We start from the raw sequence: 19,257 nt of genomic DNA on the forward strand, positions 1-19,257 counted from the left end.
GGATGACTGGGGCAGATATCAGTGTATATAATACTTGGGGGATAATAGAGGGATGACTGGGGCAGATATCAGTGTATATAATACTGGGGGGGTAATAGGGGGATGACTGGGGCAGATATCAGTGTATATAATACTTGGGGGGTAATAGAGGGATGACTGGGGCAGATATCAGTGTATATAATACTTGGGGGGTAATAGGGGGATGACTGGGGCAGATATCAGTGTATATAATACTGGGGGGGTAATAGTGGGATGACTGGGGCAGATATCAGTGTATATAATACTTGGGGGATAATAGAGGGATGACTGGGGCAGATATCAGTGTATATAATACTGGGGGGGGGGTAATAGGGGGATGACTGGGGAGATATCAGGGTATATAATACTGGGGGGGGGTAATAGGGGGATGACTGGGGCAGATATCAGTGTATATAATACTTGGGGGGGGGTAATAGTGGGGTGACTGGGGCAGATATCAGTGTATATAATACTTGGGGGGTAATAGGGGGATGACTGGGGCAGATATCAGTGTATATAATACTTGGGGGATAATAGAGGGATGACTGGGGCAGATATCAGTGTATATAATACTGGGGGGGTAATAGGGGGATGACTGGGGCAGATATCAGTGTATATAATACTTGGGGGGTAATAGAGGGATGACTGGGGCAGATATCAGTGTATATAATACTTGGGGGGTAATAGGGGGATGACTGGGGCAGATATCAGTGTATATAATACTGGGGGGGTAATAGTGGGATGACTGGGGCAGATATCAGTGTATATAATACTTGGGGGATAATAGAGGGATGACTGGGGCAGATATCAGTGTATATAATACTGGGGGGGGGGTAATAGGGGGATGACTGGGGAGATATCAGGGTATATAATACTGGGGGGGGGGGTAATAGGGGGATGACTGGGGCAGATATCAGTGTATATAATACTTGGGGGGGGTAATAGTGGGGTGACTGGGGCAGATATCAGTGTATATAATACTTGGGGGGTAATAGGGGGATGACTGGGGCAGATATCAGTGTATATAATACTTGGGGGATAATAGAGGGATGACTGGGGCAGATATCAGTGTATATAATACTGGGGGGGTAATAGAGGGATGACTGGGGCAGATATCAGTGTATATAATACTTGGGGGGTAATAGGGGGATGACTGGGGCAGATATCAGTGTATATAATACTTGGGGGGTAATAGAGGGATGACTGGGGCAGATATCAGTGTATATAATACTGGGGGGGTAATAGGGGGATGACTGGGGCAGATATCAGTGTATATAATACTTGGGGGATAATAGAGGGATGACTGGGGCAGATATCAGTGTATATAATACTGGGGGGGGGGGGGTAATAGGGGGATGACTGGGGCAGATATCAGTGTATATAATACTTGGGGGGTAATAGAGGGATGACTGGGGCAGATATCAGTGTATATAATACTTGGGGGGTAATAGGGGGATGACTGGGGCAGATATCAGTGTATATAATACTTGGGGGTAATAAGGGGATGACTGGGGCAGATATCAGTGTAAATAATACTTGGGGGGTAATAGGGGGATGACTGGGGCAGATATCAGTGTATATAATACTTGGGGGGGGGGTAATAGGGGGATGACTGGGGCAGATATCAGTGTATATAATACTTGGGGGGTAATAGGGGGGTGACTGGGGCAGATATCAGTGTATATAATACTTGGGGGGTAATAGGGGGATGACTGGGGCAGATATCAGTGTATATAATACTTGGGGGGGTAATAGAGGGATGACTGGGGCAGATATCAGTGTATATAATACTTGGGGGATAATAGAGGGATGACTGGGGCAGATATCAGTGTATATAATACTGGGGGGGTAATAGGGGGATGACTGGGGCAGATATCAGTGTATATAATACTTGGGGGATAATAGAGGGATGACTGGGGCAGATATCAGTGTATATAATACTGGGGGGGTAATAGGGGGATGACTGGGGCAGATATCAGTGTATATAATATTTGGGGGGGTAATAGGGGGATGACTGGGGCAGATATCAGTGTATATAATACTGGGGGGGGGTAATAGGGGGATGACTGGGGCAGATATCAGTGTATATAATATTTGGGGGGGGTAATAGGGGGGTGACTGGGGCAGATATCAGTGTATATAATACTTGGGGGTAATAAGGGGATGACTGGGGCAGATATCAGTGTAAATAATACTTGGGGGGTAATAGGGGGATGACTGGGGCAGATATCAGTGTATATAATACTTGGGGGGGTAATAGGGGGATGACTGGGGCAGATATCAGTGTATATAATACTTGGGGGGTAATAGGGGGGTGACTGGGGCAGATATCAGTGTATATAATACTTGGGGGGTAATAGGGGGATTACTGGGGCAGATATCAGTGTATATAATACTTGGGGGGGTAATAGAGGGATGACTGGGGCAGATATCAGTGTATATAATACTTGGGGGGTAATAGGGGGATTACTGGGGCAGATATCAGTGTATATAATACTTGGGGGGGTAATAGAGGGATGACTGGGGCAGATATCAGTGTATATAATACTTGGGGGGTAATAGGGGGATGACTGGGGCAGATATCAGTGTATATAATACTTGGGGGGTAATAGGGGGATGACTGGGGCAGATATCAGTGCAAATAATACTTGGGGGGTAATAGGGGGATGACTGGGGCAGATATCAGTGTATACAATACTTGGGGGGTAATAGGGGGATGACTGGGGCAGATATCAGTGTATACAATACTTGGGGGGGGTAATAGGGGGATGACTGGGGCAGATAGTGTATATAATACTTGGGGGGTAATAGGGGGGTGACTGGGGCAGATATCAGTGTATATAATATTTGGGGGGTAATAGGGGGATGACTGGGGCAGATATCAGTGTATATAATACTTGGGGGGGTAATAGAGGGATGACTGGGGCAGATATCAGTGTATATAATACTTGGGGGGGTAATAGGGGGGTGACTGGGGCAGATATCAGTGTATATAATATTTGGGGGGTAATAGGGGGATGACTGGGGCAGATATCAGTGTATATAATATTTGGGGGGTAATAGGGGGATGACTGGGGCAGATATCAGTGTATATAATACTTGGGGGGTAATAGGGGGATGACTGGGGCAGATATCAGTGTATATAATACTTGGGGGGGTAATAGAGGGATGACTGGGGCAGATATCAGTGTATATAATACTTGGGGGGTAATAGGGGGATGACTGGGGCAGATATCAGTGTATATAATACTTGGGGGATAATAGAGGGATGACTGGGGCAGATATCAGTGTATATAATACTGGGGGGGGGGTAATAGGGGGATGACTGGGGCAGATATCAGTGTATATAATACTTGGGGGATAATAGAGGGATGACTGGGGCAGATAGTGTATATAATACTGGGGGGGTAATAGGGGGATGACTGGGGCAGATATCAGTGTATATAATATTTGGGGGGGTAATAGGGGGATGACTGGGGCAGATATCAGTGTATATAATACTGGGGGGGTAATAGGGGGATGACTGGGGCAGATATCAGTGTATATAATATTTGGGGGGGTAATAGGGGGGTGACTGGGGCAGATATCAGTGTAAATAATACTTGGGGGGTAATAGGGGGATGACTGGGGCAGATATCAGTGTATATAATACTTGGGGGGGGTAATAGGGGGGTGACTGGGGCAGATATCAGTGTAAATAATACTTGGGGGGTAATAGGGGGATGACTGGGGCAGATATCAGTGTAAATAATACTTGGGGGGTAATAGGGGGATGACTGGGGCAGATATCAGTGTATATAATACTTGGGGGGTAATAGGGGGGTGACTGGGGCAGATATCAGTGTATATAATACTTGGGGGGTAATAGGGGGATTACTGGGGCAGATATCAGTGTATATAATACTTGGGGGGGTAATAGAGGGATGACTGGGGCAGATATCAGTGTATATAATACTTGGGGGGTAATAGGGGGATTACTGGGGCAGATATCAGTGTATATAATACTTGGGGTGGTAATAGAGGGATGACTGGGGCAGATATCAGTGTATATAATACTTGGGGGGTAATAGGGGGATGACTGGGGCAGATATCAGTGTATATAATACTTGGGGGGTAATAGGGGGATGACTGGGGCAGATATCAGTGCAAATAATACTTGGGGGGTAATAGGGGGATGACTGGGGCAGATATCAGTGTATACAATACTTGGGGGGTAATAGGGGGATGACTGGGGCAGATATCAGTGTATATAATACTTGGGGGGTAATAGGGGGATGACTGGGGCAGATATCAGTGTATACAATACTTGGGGGGGTAATAGGGGGATGACTGGGGCAGATATCAGTGTATATAATACTTGGGGGGTAATAGGGGGGTGACTGGGGCAGATATCAGTGTATATAATACTTGGGGGGTAATAGGGGGATTACTGGGGCAGATATCAGTGTATATAATACTTGGGGGGTAATAGGGGGATGACTGGGGCAGATATCAGTGTATACAATACTTGGGGGGTAATAGGGGGATGACTGGGGCAGATATCAGTGTATATAATACTTGGGGGGTAATAGGGGGATGACTGGGGCAGATATCAGTGTATACAATACTTGGGGGGGTAATAGGGGGATGACTGGGGCAGATAGTGTATATAATACTTGGGGGGGTAATAGGGGGGTGACTGGGGCAGATATCAGTGTATATAATATTTGGGGGGTAATAGGGGGATGACTGGGGCAGATATCAGTGTATATAATACTTGGGGGGGTAATAGGGGGGTGACTGGGGCAGATATCAGTGTATATAATATTTGGGGGGTAATAGGTGGATGACTGGGGCAGATATCAGTGTATATAATATTTGGGGGGTAATAGGGGGATGACTGGGGCAGATATCAGTGTATATAATACTTGGGGGGGTAATAGAGGGATGACTGGGGCAGATATCAGTGTATATAATACTTGGGGGGTAATAGGGGGGTGACTGGGGCAGATATCAGTGTATATAATATTTGGGGGGTAATAGGGGGTGGAGTCTCAGGGCTTTGCAGGGGGGGTACCTGGGTTCCGCAGGATTTGGGCTCTTGGTCTTTGCAGATTTTAGGGGCCCCTGGTGATCTGCGCACAGGGACGGGCCCACACCACTCTGGTCGCCGCCATCTTGCTCTGACGTTCCTATGCGCATGCTCCATACCCGTACACCCTCTGGTCTCCCTGCTCTATACAGGCAACGCAGCCGCCATCTTGCTGCTCTCGTTGCCACTACAAAGATGGCGCCAAGTGGTTTCCGGCGGTATGATGGGCGGAGTGTCTCTATAGACGCTCACTTCCGGTGCCTTGGCTGCTGAGCAACGTGTTCCCGGCCTCGGGTCCTTCACCGTCTGAACACGTGACAAAACCGGGAAACGTCTTACAGGAGCCATGAAGAGGCGAAACACAGACAACGAAGAGCCGGTAAGGGTGGCTGAGGGACCCGGGTACAGAGGACATGAGAGGCTGCAGGGGCTCCGGGTACTGAGGACATGAGGAGAGGCTGGGGGGCCCCGTGTACTGAGGACATGAGAGGCTGGGGGGCCCCGGGTACTGAGGACAAGAGGCTGGGGGGCCCCGGGTACTGAGGACAAGAGGCTGGGGGGCCCGGGTACTGAGGACATTAGAGGCTGGGGGGCCCGGGTACTGAGGACAAGTGGAGAGGCTGGGGGCCCCGGGTAAGGAGGAGAGGCTGGGGGGCCCTGGGTACTGAGTACATGAGAGCTTGGGGGGCCCCGGGTACTGAGTACATGAGAGGCTGGGGGACCCGGGTACTGAGGACATTAGAGGCTGGGGGGGCCCCGGGTACTGAGGACATGAGAGGCTGGGGGACCCGGGTACTGAGGATATGAGAGGCTGGGGGGCCCCGTGTACTGAGGACAAGTGGAGAGGCTGGGGGCCCCGGGTAAGGAGGAGAGGCTGGGGGGCCCTGGGTACTGAGTACATGAGAGGCTGGGGGGCGCCGGGTACTGAGGACATGAGAGGCTGGGGGGCCCCGGGTACTGAGGACATGAGAGGCTGGGGGACCCGGGTACTGAGGATATGAGAGGCTGGGGGGGCCCCGGGTACTGAGGACATGAGAGGCTGGGGGGCCCCGTGTACTGAGGACATGAGAGGCTGGGGGGCCCCGTGTACTGAGGACATGAGAGGCTGGGGGGGCCCCCGTGTACTGAGGACATGAGAGGCTGGGGGGGCCCCCGTGTACTGAGGACATGAGAGGCTGGGGGGGCCCCCGTGTACTGAGGACATGAGAGGCTGGGGGGGCCCCCGTGTACTGAGGACATGAGAGGCTGGGGGGGCCCCCGTGTACTGAGGACATGAGAGGCTGGGGGGGCCCCCGTGTACTGAGGACATGAGAGGCTGGGGGGGCCCCCGTGTACTGAGGACATGAGAGGCTGGGGGGGCCCCCGTGTACTGAGGACATGAGAGGCTGGGGGGGCCCCCGTGTACTGAGGACATGAGAGGCTGGGGGGGCCCCCGTGTACTGAGGACATGAGAGGCTGGGGGGGGCCCCCGTGTACTGAGGACATGAGAGGCTGGGGGGGCCCCCGTGTACTGAGGACATGAGAGGCTGGGGGGGCCCCCGTGTACTGAGGACATTAGAGGCTGGGGGGCCCCGTGTACTGAGGACAAGTGGAGAGGCTGGGGGCCCCGGGTAAGGAGGAGAGGCTGGGGGGCCCTGGGTACTGAGTACATGAGAGCTTGGGGGGCCCCGGGTACTGAGTACATGAGAGGCTGGGGGGCCCTGGGTACTGAGTACATGAAAGGCTTGGGGGCCCCAGGTTCTGAGTACATGAGAGGCTGAGGGGACCCTGGGTACTGAGGACATGAGAGGCTGGGGGGCCCCGGGTACTGAGGACATGAGGAGAGGCTGGGGGGCCCTGGGTACTGAGTACATGAGAGGCTGGGGGGCCCCGGGTACTGAGGACATGAGGAGGGGCTGGGGGGCCCCTGGCAGTAAGTCACCATCTTGTGTTTGTGCAGGAGCTGCTGCTTGGAGAAGACGGTGTAATAAGTGATGGGGAGAAGAGCGATCTGAGTGACAGCGAGGAGAGTCAGTACTCCGGGCTGGAGGACTCCGGCAGTGACAGCAGCGATGAGGAGGAGGATGGGGCGGAGCCTGCAGACAAGGTAACTGGGTCTCTACAGGGATTTTGGAATTTGGGTTGACGTTACTAGAACAGTCTTCATGAATAAATGGGTTGTTTTTACAAAGTTCACTGTGCAGTAATAATGACACTTTCCTTCTATTCTTTGGGTCGGGGCTTGGTCTATGGCAATGGGTGGGGGCGGGGCCAGAATAGTGACCTCTCTGACCTGGATCAGCAGGAACTACCAGGACACTTCTGAAGCACTGGAGGCAGAATCGGTGTCAGATGGGCCCTTATATACTATGGAGGGGCCCTTCCCTGTGTATTACCGGCGGGGGGGGGGGGGGGATTTCTGTCTTCACTTTGTTTATTTCTGGTTCTTAGATTTTTCTTCCTTTTTCTTTTAGGTTGCAGAAAGCAAAAGTCATCATGTGACAGCAGGGGGCGACGAGTACGAGCAGGACTCCTCCGATGAAGAGGTAAGAAGCCAAGGCACGGACAATGAAGGGTTAACTGTACTGCCATGTAATAGTAGTATAATGAGGGGCGGAGCTCCCGGAAGTGAGGGAGGAGCCCCTGGAGGGATCTGTACAGTGGTCATCGGTAGTGGGCGCTCTACATGACACTATATAGAGGTACTAGCCTCTGCCTGCGACTACGTCTGCGTGTTGTTGATGCCGATGATCCCGTCAGCTCCACTTGAGGAGAACTCTGTGACTTCTGGCTCCTTCATAGATCTCCGTGTTTGTGACACATTAGATTTTCTTTTTCCCGCCATGTTTAATATCAGCAAACTGCCAATGTGGAGTAAAGGTGATTCCCCTCCAGTGTGTCAGCACTGCCTGGAGCAGATCAGATAATATGCAGATGCTTGTACACAATGGACTGAGGGTTAGCTGAGTGTTACATAGAGAGATAACAGACCTGGGACCTGAGATAAGCGGCTGCAGGAGCAGTGTAATATAGTATGTGACCATAAATCCAGAACAGTAGTGAAGCCATGTCATTTACCGGATACAAAGTATCCAGAACAGTAGTGAAGCCATGTCATTTACCGGGATACAAAGTATCCAGAACAGTAGTGAAGCCATGTCATTTACCGGGATACAAAGTAGACGATGTGTTACTGCAGGTTACAGAGTATCTATGGGGCAAATCTCATCCAAATCCGCTCAGTGGTTTCTGTGATTGAGGAGCAAACATCCAAACTGTCACATGTATGTATAATAGTATAGTAGGATAATGAGGGGCGGAGACGCCGACAGTGAGGGAGGAGCCCCTGCAGTGATCTGTACGGTGGTCACCAGTAGTGGGCGCTCTACATTACACTATATAGAGGTATAATGAGGGGCGGAGCTCCTGGAGGGATCTGTACGGTGGTCACCAGTAGTGGGCGCTCTACATTACACTATATAGGAGGTATAATGAGGGGCGGAGCTCCTGGAGCGATCTGTACGGTGGTCACCAGTAGTGGGCGCTCTACATTACACTATATAGAGGTATAATGAGGGGCGGAGCTCCTGGAGCGATCTGTATGGTGGTCACCAGTAGTGGGCGCTCTACATTACACTATATAGGAGGTATAATGAGGGGCGGAGCCCCGGGAGGGATCTGTACGGTGGACACCAGTAGTGGGCGCTCTACATTACACTATATAGGAGGTATAATGAGGGGCGGAGCTCCTGGAGCGATCTGTACGGTGGTCACCAGTAGTGGGCGCTCTACATTACACTATATAGAGGTATAATGAGGGGCGGAGCTCCTGGAGCGATCTGTACGGTGGTCACCAGTAGTGGGCGCTCTACATTACACTATATAGAGGTATAATGCGGGGCGGAGCCCCTGGAGCGATCTGTATGGTGGTCACCAGTAGTGGGCGCTCTACATTACACTATATAGAGGTATAATAAGGGGCGGAGCTCCTGGAGCGATCTGTACGGTGGTCACCAGTAGTGGGCGCTCTACATTACACTATATAGAGGTATAATGCGGGGCGGAGCCCCTGGAGCGATCTGTACGGTGGTCACCAGTAGTGGGCGCTCTACATTACACTATATAGAGGTATAATGAGGGGCGGAGCTCCTGGAGCGATCTGTACGGTGGTCACCAGTAGTGGGCGCTCCACAATACACTATATAGAGGTATAATGAGGGGCGGAGCTCCTGGAGCGATCTGTATGGTGGTCACCAGTAGTGGGCGCTCTACATTACACTATATAGGAGGTATAATGAGGGGCGGAGCTCCTGGAGCGATCTGTACGGTGGTCACCAGTAGTGGGCGCTCCACAATACACTATATAGAGGTATAATGAGGGGCGGAGCTCCTGGAGCGATCTGTATGGTGGTCACCAGTAGTGGGCGCTCTACATTACACTATATAGGAGGTATAATGAGGGGCGGAGCTCCTGGAGCGATCTGTACGGTGGTCACCAGTAGTGGGCGCTCTACATTACACTATATAGAGGTATAATGCGGGGCGGAGCTCCTGGAGCGATCTGTATGGTGGTCACCAGTAGTGGGCGCTCTACATTACACTATATAGAGGTATAATGCGGGGCGGAGCCCCTGGAGCGATCTGTACGGTGGTCACCAGTAGTGGGCGCTCTACATTACACTATATAGAGGTATAATGAGGGGCAGAGCTCCTGGAGCGATCTGTACGGTGGTCACCAGTAGTGGGCGCTCCACAATACACTATATAGAGGTATAATGAGGGGCGGAGCTCCTGGAGCGATCTGTACGGTGGTCACCAGTAGTGGGCGCTCTACATTACACTATATAGAGGTATAATATGGGGCGGAGCTCCTGGAGCGATCTGTACGGTGGTCACCAGTAGTGGGCGCTCTACATTACACTATATAGGAGGTATATTGGGGGTGCCGAGTTGCTCAGTGATGGCGGAGCGCCCAGGGTTTGCAGTCACTGGCAGGCCTACCTCTTGCTTTTCGTCACTCATATCCCCACATTTGCAGCCCCTCTCCCCGTTATCTCCGCTGAGCCCTGTCTTCCTTGGATCGCCCCCTCCCCTCCTCCAGGGTAGGAAGCATTTAGTGAGCGCACAATGGGTTTTCCAGCTGTTCTCAGGTAATGAATGAGGCTGTGGGCCGTCGCTGCTGCTGCTGGCGCTGTCTCTCTCCGGCCCCCTCCTCACTGCAGAAGCTGAGTGTGACCCCGGAGGGGGGCGGCGGGGCTGGGTGTTCAGTAGCTGCTCCTTGTGAGGTGCCCCCTCCTCTCCAGCACTTGGCAGACTCCTCGCTCCTCACCCCATCCCTGCAACGTCTAATAAAACTGGACTGAATTCTGGGCAGACGGCTCGTGAGCCGGTCCAGCACATTAACCCCATGGCTGCTGGAGAGGACTCAGTGGTCAGCGCCCCCCAATCACTCTGCTCGTTAGGGCTTTAACTTAATGATTGAGTACTACACCACCTGCAGGCGGGATGGCGGAACTGCAGCTGCTTACTACTGTGGAACCTGAGCGGCCCTTGCGATGGGGGACCTGCGCCCCCTGTAGGTGGAGGAGTCAGGGGTTAATGATCACCGTAGGCTCTCCTTATATCACGTCTTAAAGGGGAGCTTCACCGCAGAGAGGAGGCAGAAGCTTCTTTGTACATGTGACTCTGTAGCTTCCTTATAGACGTTTGTGTTTCAGCTCTTCACTGCTTGTCTGTATGATTTGTTACAGTGTATCAGTGCAGCAGCCCCCAGCTGTGTGTGGTATTGATGGCAGCCATTTCTTTTAGCATTGTCCCTCTTCGGACTGTGGGAGGTGCAGGGGCCTTGTATTGCTCATCTCCTGTGGTGTGATAACCTGCCACTAGGGGCACTGTATACATGGTGCACTGGGGTGGGGGTATTGGATGTACTGCAGTGTGTGGTGCAGTTTGTATGGATTGGGGGGCTTCTGTTCACCTGTCAGCAGACACAGTGACCACGTAGATCTCACAGCTGAAGACTTGTTACATAGACAGGTATAAGCAGTCTGTCTCCTGTGCTGATTGTTTGGTACTGTCTGGAGAATACATTGTAACAAACACTCAGCTGTGAGCAAGATGGGTGTAACATATGCTTATATTCAATGATTGCAAGCAGAGATATTAACAAGGTGTCACAAAGGTGCAGGATCCTTAGTCCCCGGATGGAGCAGTGGTCCCGGCTGTGCCCCATAGTCCCCGGATGGAGCAGTGGTCCCGGCTGTGCCCCATAGTCCCCGGATGGAGCAGTGGTCCCGGCTGTGCCCCATAGTCCCCGGATGGAGCAGTGGTCCCGGCTGTGCCCCATAGTCCCCGGATGGAGCAGTGGTCCCAGCTGTGCCCCATAGTCCCCGGATGTAGCAGTGGTCCCGGCTGTGCCCCATAGTCCCCGGATGGAGCAGTGGTCCCGGCTGTGCCCCATAGTCCCCGGATGGAGCAGTGGTCCCGGCTGTGCCCCATAGTCCCCGGATGGAGTCCCCGGATGGAGTCCTCCTCCTCTGCGGCCCTGGCTGTACCCGCTGCTCCACTATTCCTCCTCCTCCTCTGTGGTCCCGGCTGTACCCGCTGCCCCACTATTCCTCCTCTGCGGCCCTGGCTGTACCCGCTGCTCCACTATTCCTCCTCCTCCTCCTCCTCTGCGGCTCTGGCTGTACCCGCTGCTCCACTATTCCTCCTCCTCCTCTGCGGCCCTGGCTGTACCCGCTGCTCCACTATTCCTCCTCTGCGGTCCCGGCTGTACCCACTGCCCCACTATTCCTCCTCCTCCTCCTCTGCGGCTCTGGCTGTACCCGCTGCCCCACTATTCCTCCTCCTCTGCGGCCCCGGCTGTACCCGCTGCCCCACTATTCCTCCTCCTCTGCGGCCCCGGCTGTACCGGCTGCCCCACTATTCCTCCTCCTCCTCTGTGGTCCCGGCTGTACCCGCTGCCCCACTATTCCTACTCCTCCTCCTCTGCGGCTCTGGCTGTACCCGCTGCCCCACTATTCCTCCTCCTCCTCTGCGGCTCTGGCTGTACCCGCTGCCCCACTATTCCTCCTCCTCCTCTGCGGCCCTGGCTGTACCCGCTGCCCCACTATTCCTCCTCCTCCTCTGCGGTCCCGGCTGTACCCACTGCCCCACTATTCCTCCTCCTCCTCTGTGGTCCCGGCTGTACCCGCTGCCCCACTATTCCTCCTCCTCCTCCTCTGCGGCCCTGGCTGTACCCGCTGCCCCACTATTCCTACTCCTCTGCGGTCCCGGCTGTACCCGCTGCCCCACTATTTCTCCTCCTCCTCTGTGGTCCCGGCTGTACCCGCTGCCCCACTATTCCTCCTCCTCCTCCTCTGCGGCCCCGGATGTACCCACTGCCTCACTATTCCTCCTCCTCTGCGGTCCCGGATGTACCCACTGCCTCACTATTCCTCCTCCTCTGCGGTCCCGGCTGTACCCACTGCCCCACTATTCCTCCTCCTCCTCTGCGGCCCTGGCTGTACCTGCTGCTCCACTATTTCTCCTGCTCTGCGGCCCCGGATGTACCCACTGCCTCACTATTCCTCCTCCTCTGCGGTCCCGGCTGTACCTGCTGCCCCACTATTCCTCCTCCTCCTCTGCAGCCCTGGCTGTACCCGCTGCTCCACTATTCCTCCTCTGCGGTCCCGGCTGTACCCACTGCCCCACTATTCCTCCTCCTCCTCCTCCTCTGCGGCTCTGGCTATACCCACTGCCCCACTATTCCTCCTCCTCTGCGGCCCTGGCTGTACCCGCTGCCCCACTATTCCTCCTCCTCCTCTGCGGCCCTGGCTGTACCCGCTGCCCCACTATTCCTCCTCCTCTGCGGCCCTGGCTGTACCCGCTGCTCCACTATTCCTCCTCCTCCTCCTCTGCGGCCCCGGCTGTACCCGCTGCTCCACTATTCCTCCTCCTCCTCTGCGGCCCCGGCTGTACCCGCTGCTCCACTATTCCTACTCCTCCTCCTCTGCGGCTCTGGCTGTACCCGCTGCCCCACTATTCCTCCTCCTCCTCTGCGGCCCTGGCTATACCCGCTGCCCCACTATTCCTCCTCCTCCTCTGCGGCCCTGGCTGTACCCGCTGCCCCACTATTCCTCCTCCTCCTCTGCGGCCCTGGCTGTACCCGCTGCCCCACTATTCCTCCTCCTCCTCTGCGGCCCTGGCTATACCCGCTGCCCCACTATTCCTCTTCCTCTGCGGCCCCGGCTGTACCGGCTGCCCCACTATTCCTCCTCCTCCTCTGCGGTCCCGGCTGTACCCGCTGCCCCACTATTCCTACTCCTCCTCCTCTGCGGTCCCGGCTGTACCCGCTGCCCCACTATTCCTACTCCTCTGCGGTCCCGGCTGTACCCGCTGCCCCACTATTCCTACTCCTCTGCGGTCCCGGCTGTACCCGCTGCCCCACTATTCCTCCTCCTCTGCGGTCCCGGCTGTACCCACTGCCCCACTATTCCTCCTCCTCCTCTGTGGTCCCGGCTGTACCCGCTGCCCCACTATTCCTACTCCTCCTCCTCTGCGGCCCTGGCTGTACCCGCTGCCCCACTATTCCTACTCCTCTGCGGTCCCGGCTGTACCCACTGCCCCACTATTTCTCCTGCTCTGCGGCCCCGGATGTACCCGCTGCCTCACTATTCCTCCTCCTCTGCGGTGCCGGCTGTACCCGCTGCCTCACTATTCCTCCTCCTCCTCCTCTGCGGTCCCGGCTGTACCCACTGCCCCACTATTCCTCCTCCTCCTCTGCGGCCCTGGCTGTACCCGCTGCTCCACTATTTCTCCTGCTCTGCGGCCCTGGCTGTACCCGCTGCTCCACTATTCCTCCTCCTCCTCTGCAGCCCTGGCTGTACCCGCTGCTCCACTATTCCTCCTCTGCGGCCCCGGCTGTACCCGCTGCCCCACTATTCCTCCTCCTCCTCTGTGGTCCCGGCTGTACCCACTGCCCCACTATTCCTCCTCCTCCTCTGTGGTCCCGGCTGTACCCGCTGCCCCACTATTCCTACTCCTCCTCCTCTGCGGCCCTGGCTGTACCCGCTGCCCCACTATTCCTACTCCTCTGCGGTCCCGGCTGTACCCGCTGCCCCACTATTCCTACTCCTCTGCGGTCCCGGCTGTACCCGCTGCTCCACTATTCCTCCTCCTCTGCGGTCCCGGCTGTACCCGCTGCTCCACTATTCCTCCTCCTCTGCGGTCCCGGCTGTACCTGCTGCCCCACTATTCCTCCTCCTCCTCTGCGGCCCTGGCTGTACCCGCTGCCCCACTATTCCTCCTCCTCCTCTGCGGTGCCGGCTGTACCCACTGCCTCACTATTCCTCCTCCTACGGTCCCGGCTGTACCCGCTGCCCCACTATTCCTCCTCCTCCTCTGCGGCCCTGGCTGTACCCGCTGCTCCACTATTCCTCCTCCTCCTCTGCGGCCCTGGCTATACCCGCTGCCCCACTATTCCTCTTCCTCTGCGGCCCCGGCTGTACCGGCTGCCCCACTATTCCTCCTCCTCCTCTGCGGTCCCGGCTGTACCCGCTGCCCCACTATTCCTACTCCTCCTCCTCTGCGGCTCTGGCTGTACCCGCTGCCCCACTATTCCTCCTCCTCCTCTGCGGCTCTGGCTGTACCCGCTGCCCCACTATTCCTCCTCCTCCTCTGCGGCCCTGGCTGTACCCGCTGCCCCACTATTCCTCCTCCTCCTCTGCGGCCCTGGCTGTACCCGCTGCCCCACTATTCCTCCTCCTCTGCGGCCCCGGCTGTACCGGCTGCCCCACTATTCCTCCTCCTCCTCTGTGGTCCCGGCTGTACCCGCTGCCCCACTATTCCTACTCCTCCTCCTCTGCGGTCCCGGCTGTACCCGCTGCCCCACTATTCCTACTCCTCTGCGGTCCCGGCTGTACCCGCTGCCCCACTATTCCTCCTCCTCTGCGGTCCCGGCTGTACCCACTGCCCCACTATTCCTCCTCCTCCTCTGTGGTCCCGGCTGTACCCGCTGCCCCACTATTCCTCCTCCTCCTCCTCTGCGGCCCTGGCTGTACCCGCTGCCCCACTATTCCTACTCCTCTGCGGTCCCGGCTGTACCCGCTGCCCCACTATTTCTCCTCCTCCTCTGTGGTCCCGGCTGTACCCGCTGCCCCACTATTCCTCCTCCTCCTCCTCTGCGGTCCCGGATGTACCCACTGCCTCACTATTCCTCCTCCTCTGCGGTCCCGGCTGTACCCACTGCCCCACTATTCCTCCTCCTCCTCTGCGGCCCTGGCTGTACCCGCTGCTCCACTATTTCTCCTGCTCTGCGGCCCCGGATGTACCCACTGCCTCACTATTCCTCCTCCTCTGCGGTCCCGGCTGTACCTGCTGCCCCACTATTCCTCCTCCTCCTCTGCAGCCCTGGCTGTACCCGCTGCTCCACTATTCCTCCTCTGCGGTCCCGGCTGTACCCACTGCCCCACTATTCCTCCTCCTCCTCCTCCTCTGCGGCTCTGGCTATACCCACTGCCCCACTATTCCTCCTCCTCTGCGGCCCTGGCTGTACCCGCTGCCCCACTATTCCTCCTCCTCCTCTGCGGCCCTGGCTGTACCCGCTGCCCCACTATTCCTCCTCCTCTGCGGTCCCGGCTGTACCTGCTGCCCCACTATTCCTCCTCCTCCTCTGTGGTCCCGGCTGTACCCGCTGCCCCACTATTCCTCCTCCTCTGCGGCCCTGGCTGTACCCGCTGCTCCACTATTCCTCCTCCTCCTCTGCGGCCCCGGCTGTACCCGCTGCTCCACTATTCCTCCTCCTCCTCTGCGGCCCCGGCTGTACCCGCTGCTCCACTATTCCTACTCCTCCTCCTCTGCGGCCCTGGCTGTACCCGCTGCCCCACTATTCCTACTCCTCCTCCTCTGCGGCTCTGGCTGTACCCGCTGCCCCACTATTCCTCCTCCTCCTCTGCGGCCCTGGCTGTACCCGCTGCCCCACTATTCCTCCTCCTCCTCTGCGGCCCTGGCTGTACCCGCTGCCCCACTATTCCTCCTCCTCCTCTGCGGCCCTGGCTATACCCGCTGCCCCACTATTCCTCTTCCTCTGCGGCCCCGGCTGTACCGGCTGCCCCACTATTCCTCCTCCTCCTCTGCGGTCCCGGCTGTACCCGCTGCCCCACTATTCCTACTCCTCCTCCTCTGCGGTCCCGGCTGTACCCGCTGCCCCACTATTCCTACTCCTCTGCGGTCCCGGCTGTACCCGCTGCCCCACTATTCCTACTCCTCTGCGGTCCCGGCTGTACCCGCTGCCCCACTATTCCTCCTCCTCTGCGGTCCCGGCTGTACCCACTGCCCCACTATTCCTCCTCCTCCTCTGTGGTCCCGGCTGTACCCGCTGCCCCACTATTCCTACTCCTCCTCCTCTGCGGCCCTGGCTGTACCCGCTGCCCCACTATTCCTACTCCTCTGCGGTCCCGGCTGTACCCACTGCCCCACTATTTCTCCTGCTCTGCGGTGCCGGCTGTACCCGCTGCCTCACTATTCCTCCTCCTCCTCCTCTGCGGTCCCGGCTGTACCCACTGCCCCACTATTCCTCCTCCTCCTCTGCGGCCCTGGCTGTACCCGCTGCTCCACTATTTCTCCTGCTCTGCGGCCCTGGCTGTACCCGCTGCTCCACTATTCCTCCTCCTCCTCTGCAGCCCTGGCTGTACCCGCTGCTCCACTATTCCTCCTCTGCGGCCCCGGCTGTACCCGCTGCCCCACTATTCCTCCTCCTCCTCTGTGGTCCCGGCTGTACCCACTGCCCCACTATTCCTCCTCCTCCTCTGTGGTCCCGGCTGTACCCGCTGCCCCACTATTCCTACTCCTCCTCCTCTGCGGCCCTGGCTGTACCCGCTGCCCCACTATTCCTACTCCTCTGCGGCCCTGGCTGTACCCGCTGCCCCACTATTCCTCCTCCTCTGCGGTCCCGGCTGTACCTGCTGCCCCACTATTCCTCCTCCTCCTCTGTGGTCCCGGCTGTACCCGCTGCCCCACTATTCCTCCTCCTCTGCGGCCCTGGCTGTACCCGCTGCTCCACTATTCCTCCTCCTCCTCTGCGGCCCCGGCTGTACCCGCTGCTCCACTATTCCTCCTCCTCCTCTGCGGCCCCGGCTGTACCCGCTGCTCCACTATTCCTACTCCTCCTCCTCTGCGGCCCTGGCTGTACCCGCTGCCCCACTATTCCTACTCCTCCTCCTCTGCGGCTCTGGCTGTACCCGCTGCCCCACTATTCCTCCTCCTCCTCTGCGGCCCTGGCTATACCCGCTGCCCCACTATTCCTCCTCCTCCTCTGCGGCCCTGGCTGTACCCGCTGCCCCACTATTCCTCCTCCTCCTCTGCGGCCCTGGCTGTACCCGCTGCCCCACTATTCCTCCTCCTCCTCTGCGGCCCTGGCTATACCCGCTGCCCCACTATTCCTCTTCCTCTGCGGCCCCGGCTGTACCGGCTGCCCCACTATTCCTCCTCCTCCTCTGCGGTCCCGGCTGTACCCGCTGCCCCACTATTCCTACTCCTCCTCCTCTGCGGTCCCGGCTGTACCCGCTGCCCCACTATTCCTACTCCTCTGCGGTCCCGGCTGTACCCGCTGCCCCACTATTCCTACTCCTCTGCGGTCCCGGCTGTACCCGCTGCCCCACTATTCCTCCTCCTCTGCGGTCCCGGCTGTACCCACTGCCCCACTATTCCTCCTCCTCCTCTGTGGTCCTGGCTGTACCCGCTGCCCCACTATTCCTACTCCTCCTCCTCTGCGGCCCTGGCTGTACCCGCTGCCCCACTATTCCTACTCCTCTGCGGTCCCGGCTGTACCCACTGCCCCACTATTTCTCCTGCTCTGCGGCCCCGGATGTACCCGCTGCCTCACTATTCCTCCTCCTCTGCGGTGCCGGCTGTACCCGCTGCCTCACTATTCCTCCTCCTCCTCCTCTGCGGTCCCGGCTGTACCCACTGCCCCACTATTCCTCCTCCTCCTCTGCGGCCCTGGCTGTACCCGCTGCTCCACTATTTCTCCTGCTCTGCGGCCCTGGCTGTACCCGCTGCTCCACTATTCCTCCTCCTCCTCTGCAGCCCTGGCTGTACCCGCTGCTCCACTATTCCTCCTCTGCGGCCCCGGCTGTACCCGCTGCCCCACTATTCCTCCTCCTCCTCTGTGGTCCCGGCTGTACCCACTGCCCCACTATTCCTCCTCCTCCTCTGTGGTCCCGGCTGTACCCGCTGCCCCACTATTCCTACTCCTCCTCCTCTGCGGCCCTGGCTGTACCCGCTGCCCCACTATTCCTACTCCTCTGCGGTCCCGGCTGTACCCGCTGCCCCACTATTCCTACTCCTCTGCGGTCCCGGCTGTACCCGCTGCCCCACTATTCCTACTCCTCTGCGGTCCCGGCTGTACCCGCTGCCCCACTATTCCTACTCCTCTGCGGCCCTGGCTGTACCTGCTGCCCCACTATTCCTCCTCCTCCTCTGCGGCCCTGGCTGTACCCGCTGCCCCACTATTCCTCCTCCTCCTCTGCGGTGCCGGCTGTACCTGCTGCCCCACTATTCCTCCTCCTCCTCTGCGGCCCTGGCTGTACCCACTGCCTCACTATTCCTCCTCCTACGGTCCCGGCTGTACCCACTGCCCCACTATTTCTCCTGCTCTGCGGCCCCGGATGTACCCACTGCCCCACTATTTCTCCTGCTCTGCGGCCCCGGATGTACCCACTGCCTCACTATTCCTCCTCCTCTGCGGCCCTGGCTGTACCCGCTGCTCCACTATTCCTCCTCCTCCTCTGCAGCCCTGGCTGTACCCGCTGCCCCACTATTCCGCCTCCTCTGCGGGGTCTCGTGGGCCTAGTGATCGGTGGGGTCCCTGCGCTGTGTGTGCTGCCTCTGTAATCCCCGGTATAGTGTGCGGGCTCCGGGCCCCTCACATGTGGTGATGGTACAATCCTCCTCTAGCTTTTTGGGGGCGCCATCCTGTATTATATGGGGCTCTCTATCTTACTATGGGACGTGAAGGGTGAATTGATGATGATATTTGGGGCTGCTCTCCGGCAGTCGGGGGTTAAAGAGTCACCTGCAGCGGGAGAGGCGGCCGCACTCTTGTAAAGTGATCCGGGGGCTCAGGAAGGAGGGGGGGGGATTATTGTCCCGTGGGGGGGGAGATGAGGAGAGAGTGAAGTGTTCCAGAGGTGAGCTGGCTTCCTCCA

The 19,257-nt window shown here is 57.2% G+C and overlaps 2 protein-coding genes across 2 annotated transcripts in view; one reads left to right on the forward strand and one right to left on the reverse strand.

Annotated features, from left to right (window-relative positions):
• The window catches only part of HSF1 (heat shock transcription factor 1), a 31,478-nt gene extending 26,313 nt beyond the window's left edge, over positions 1 to 5,165 (reverse strand). Inside the window, 1 exon segment of the mRNA XM_075270014.1 lies at positions 5,075 to 5,165. The gene's annotated coding sequence lies outside the window, so the exon portion shown is untranslated.
• A 176-nt stretch (positions 5,166 to 5,341) lies between these two features.
• BOP1 (BOP1 ribosomal biogenesis factor) overlaps positions 5,342 to 19,257 on the forward strand; it is a 33,238-nt gene continuing 19,322 nt past the window's right edge. The window contains exons 1-3 of the mRNA XM_075270019.1: positions 5,342 to 5,468; positions 7,029 to 7,175; positions 7,543 to 7,614. Of these exons, the coding sequence (XP_075126120.1) occupies positions 5,436 to 5,468; positions 7,029 to 7,175; positions 7,543 to 7,614 (252 nt within the window). The 5' untranslated portion in view covers positions 5,342 to 5,435. The remainder of the gene's footprint in view (positions 5,469 to 7,028; positions 7,176 to 7,542; positions 7,615 to 19,257) is intronic.

This window comes from Leptodactylus fuscus, chromosome 4 (assembly GCF_031893055.1).
Source record: "Leptodactylus fuscus isolate aLepFus1 chromosome 4, aLepFus1.hap2, whole genome shotgun sequence".
NCBI lineage: Eukaryota > Metazoa > Chordata > Amphibia > Anura > Leptodactylidae > Leptodactylus > Leptodactylus fuscus.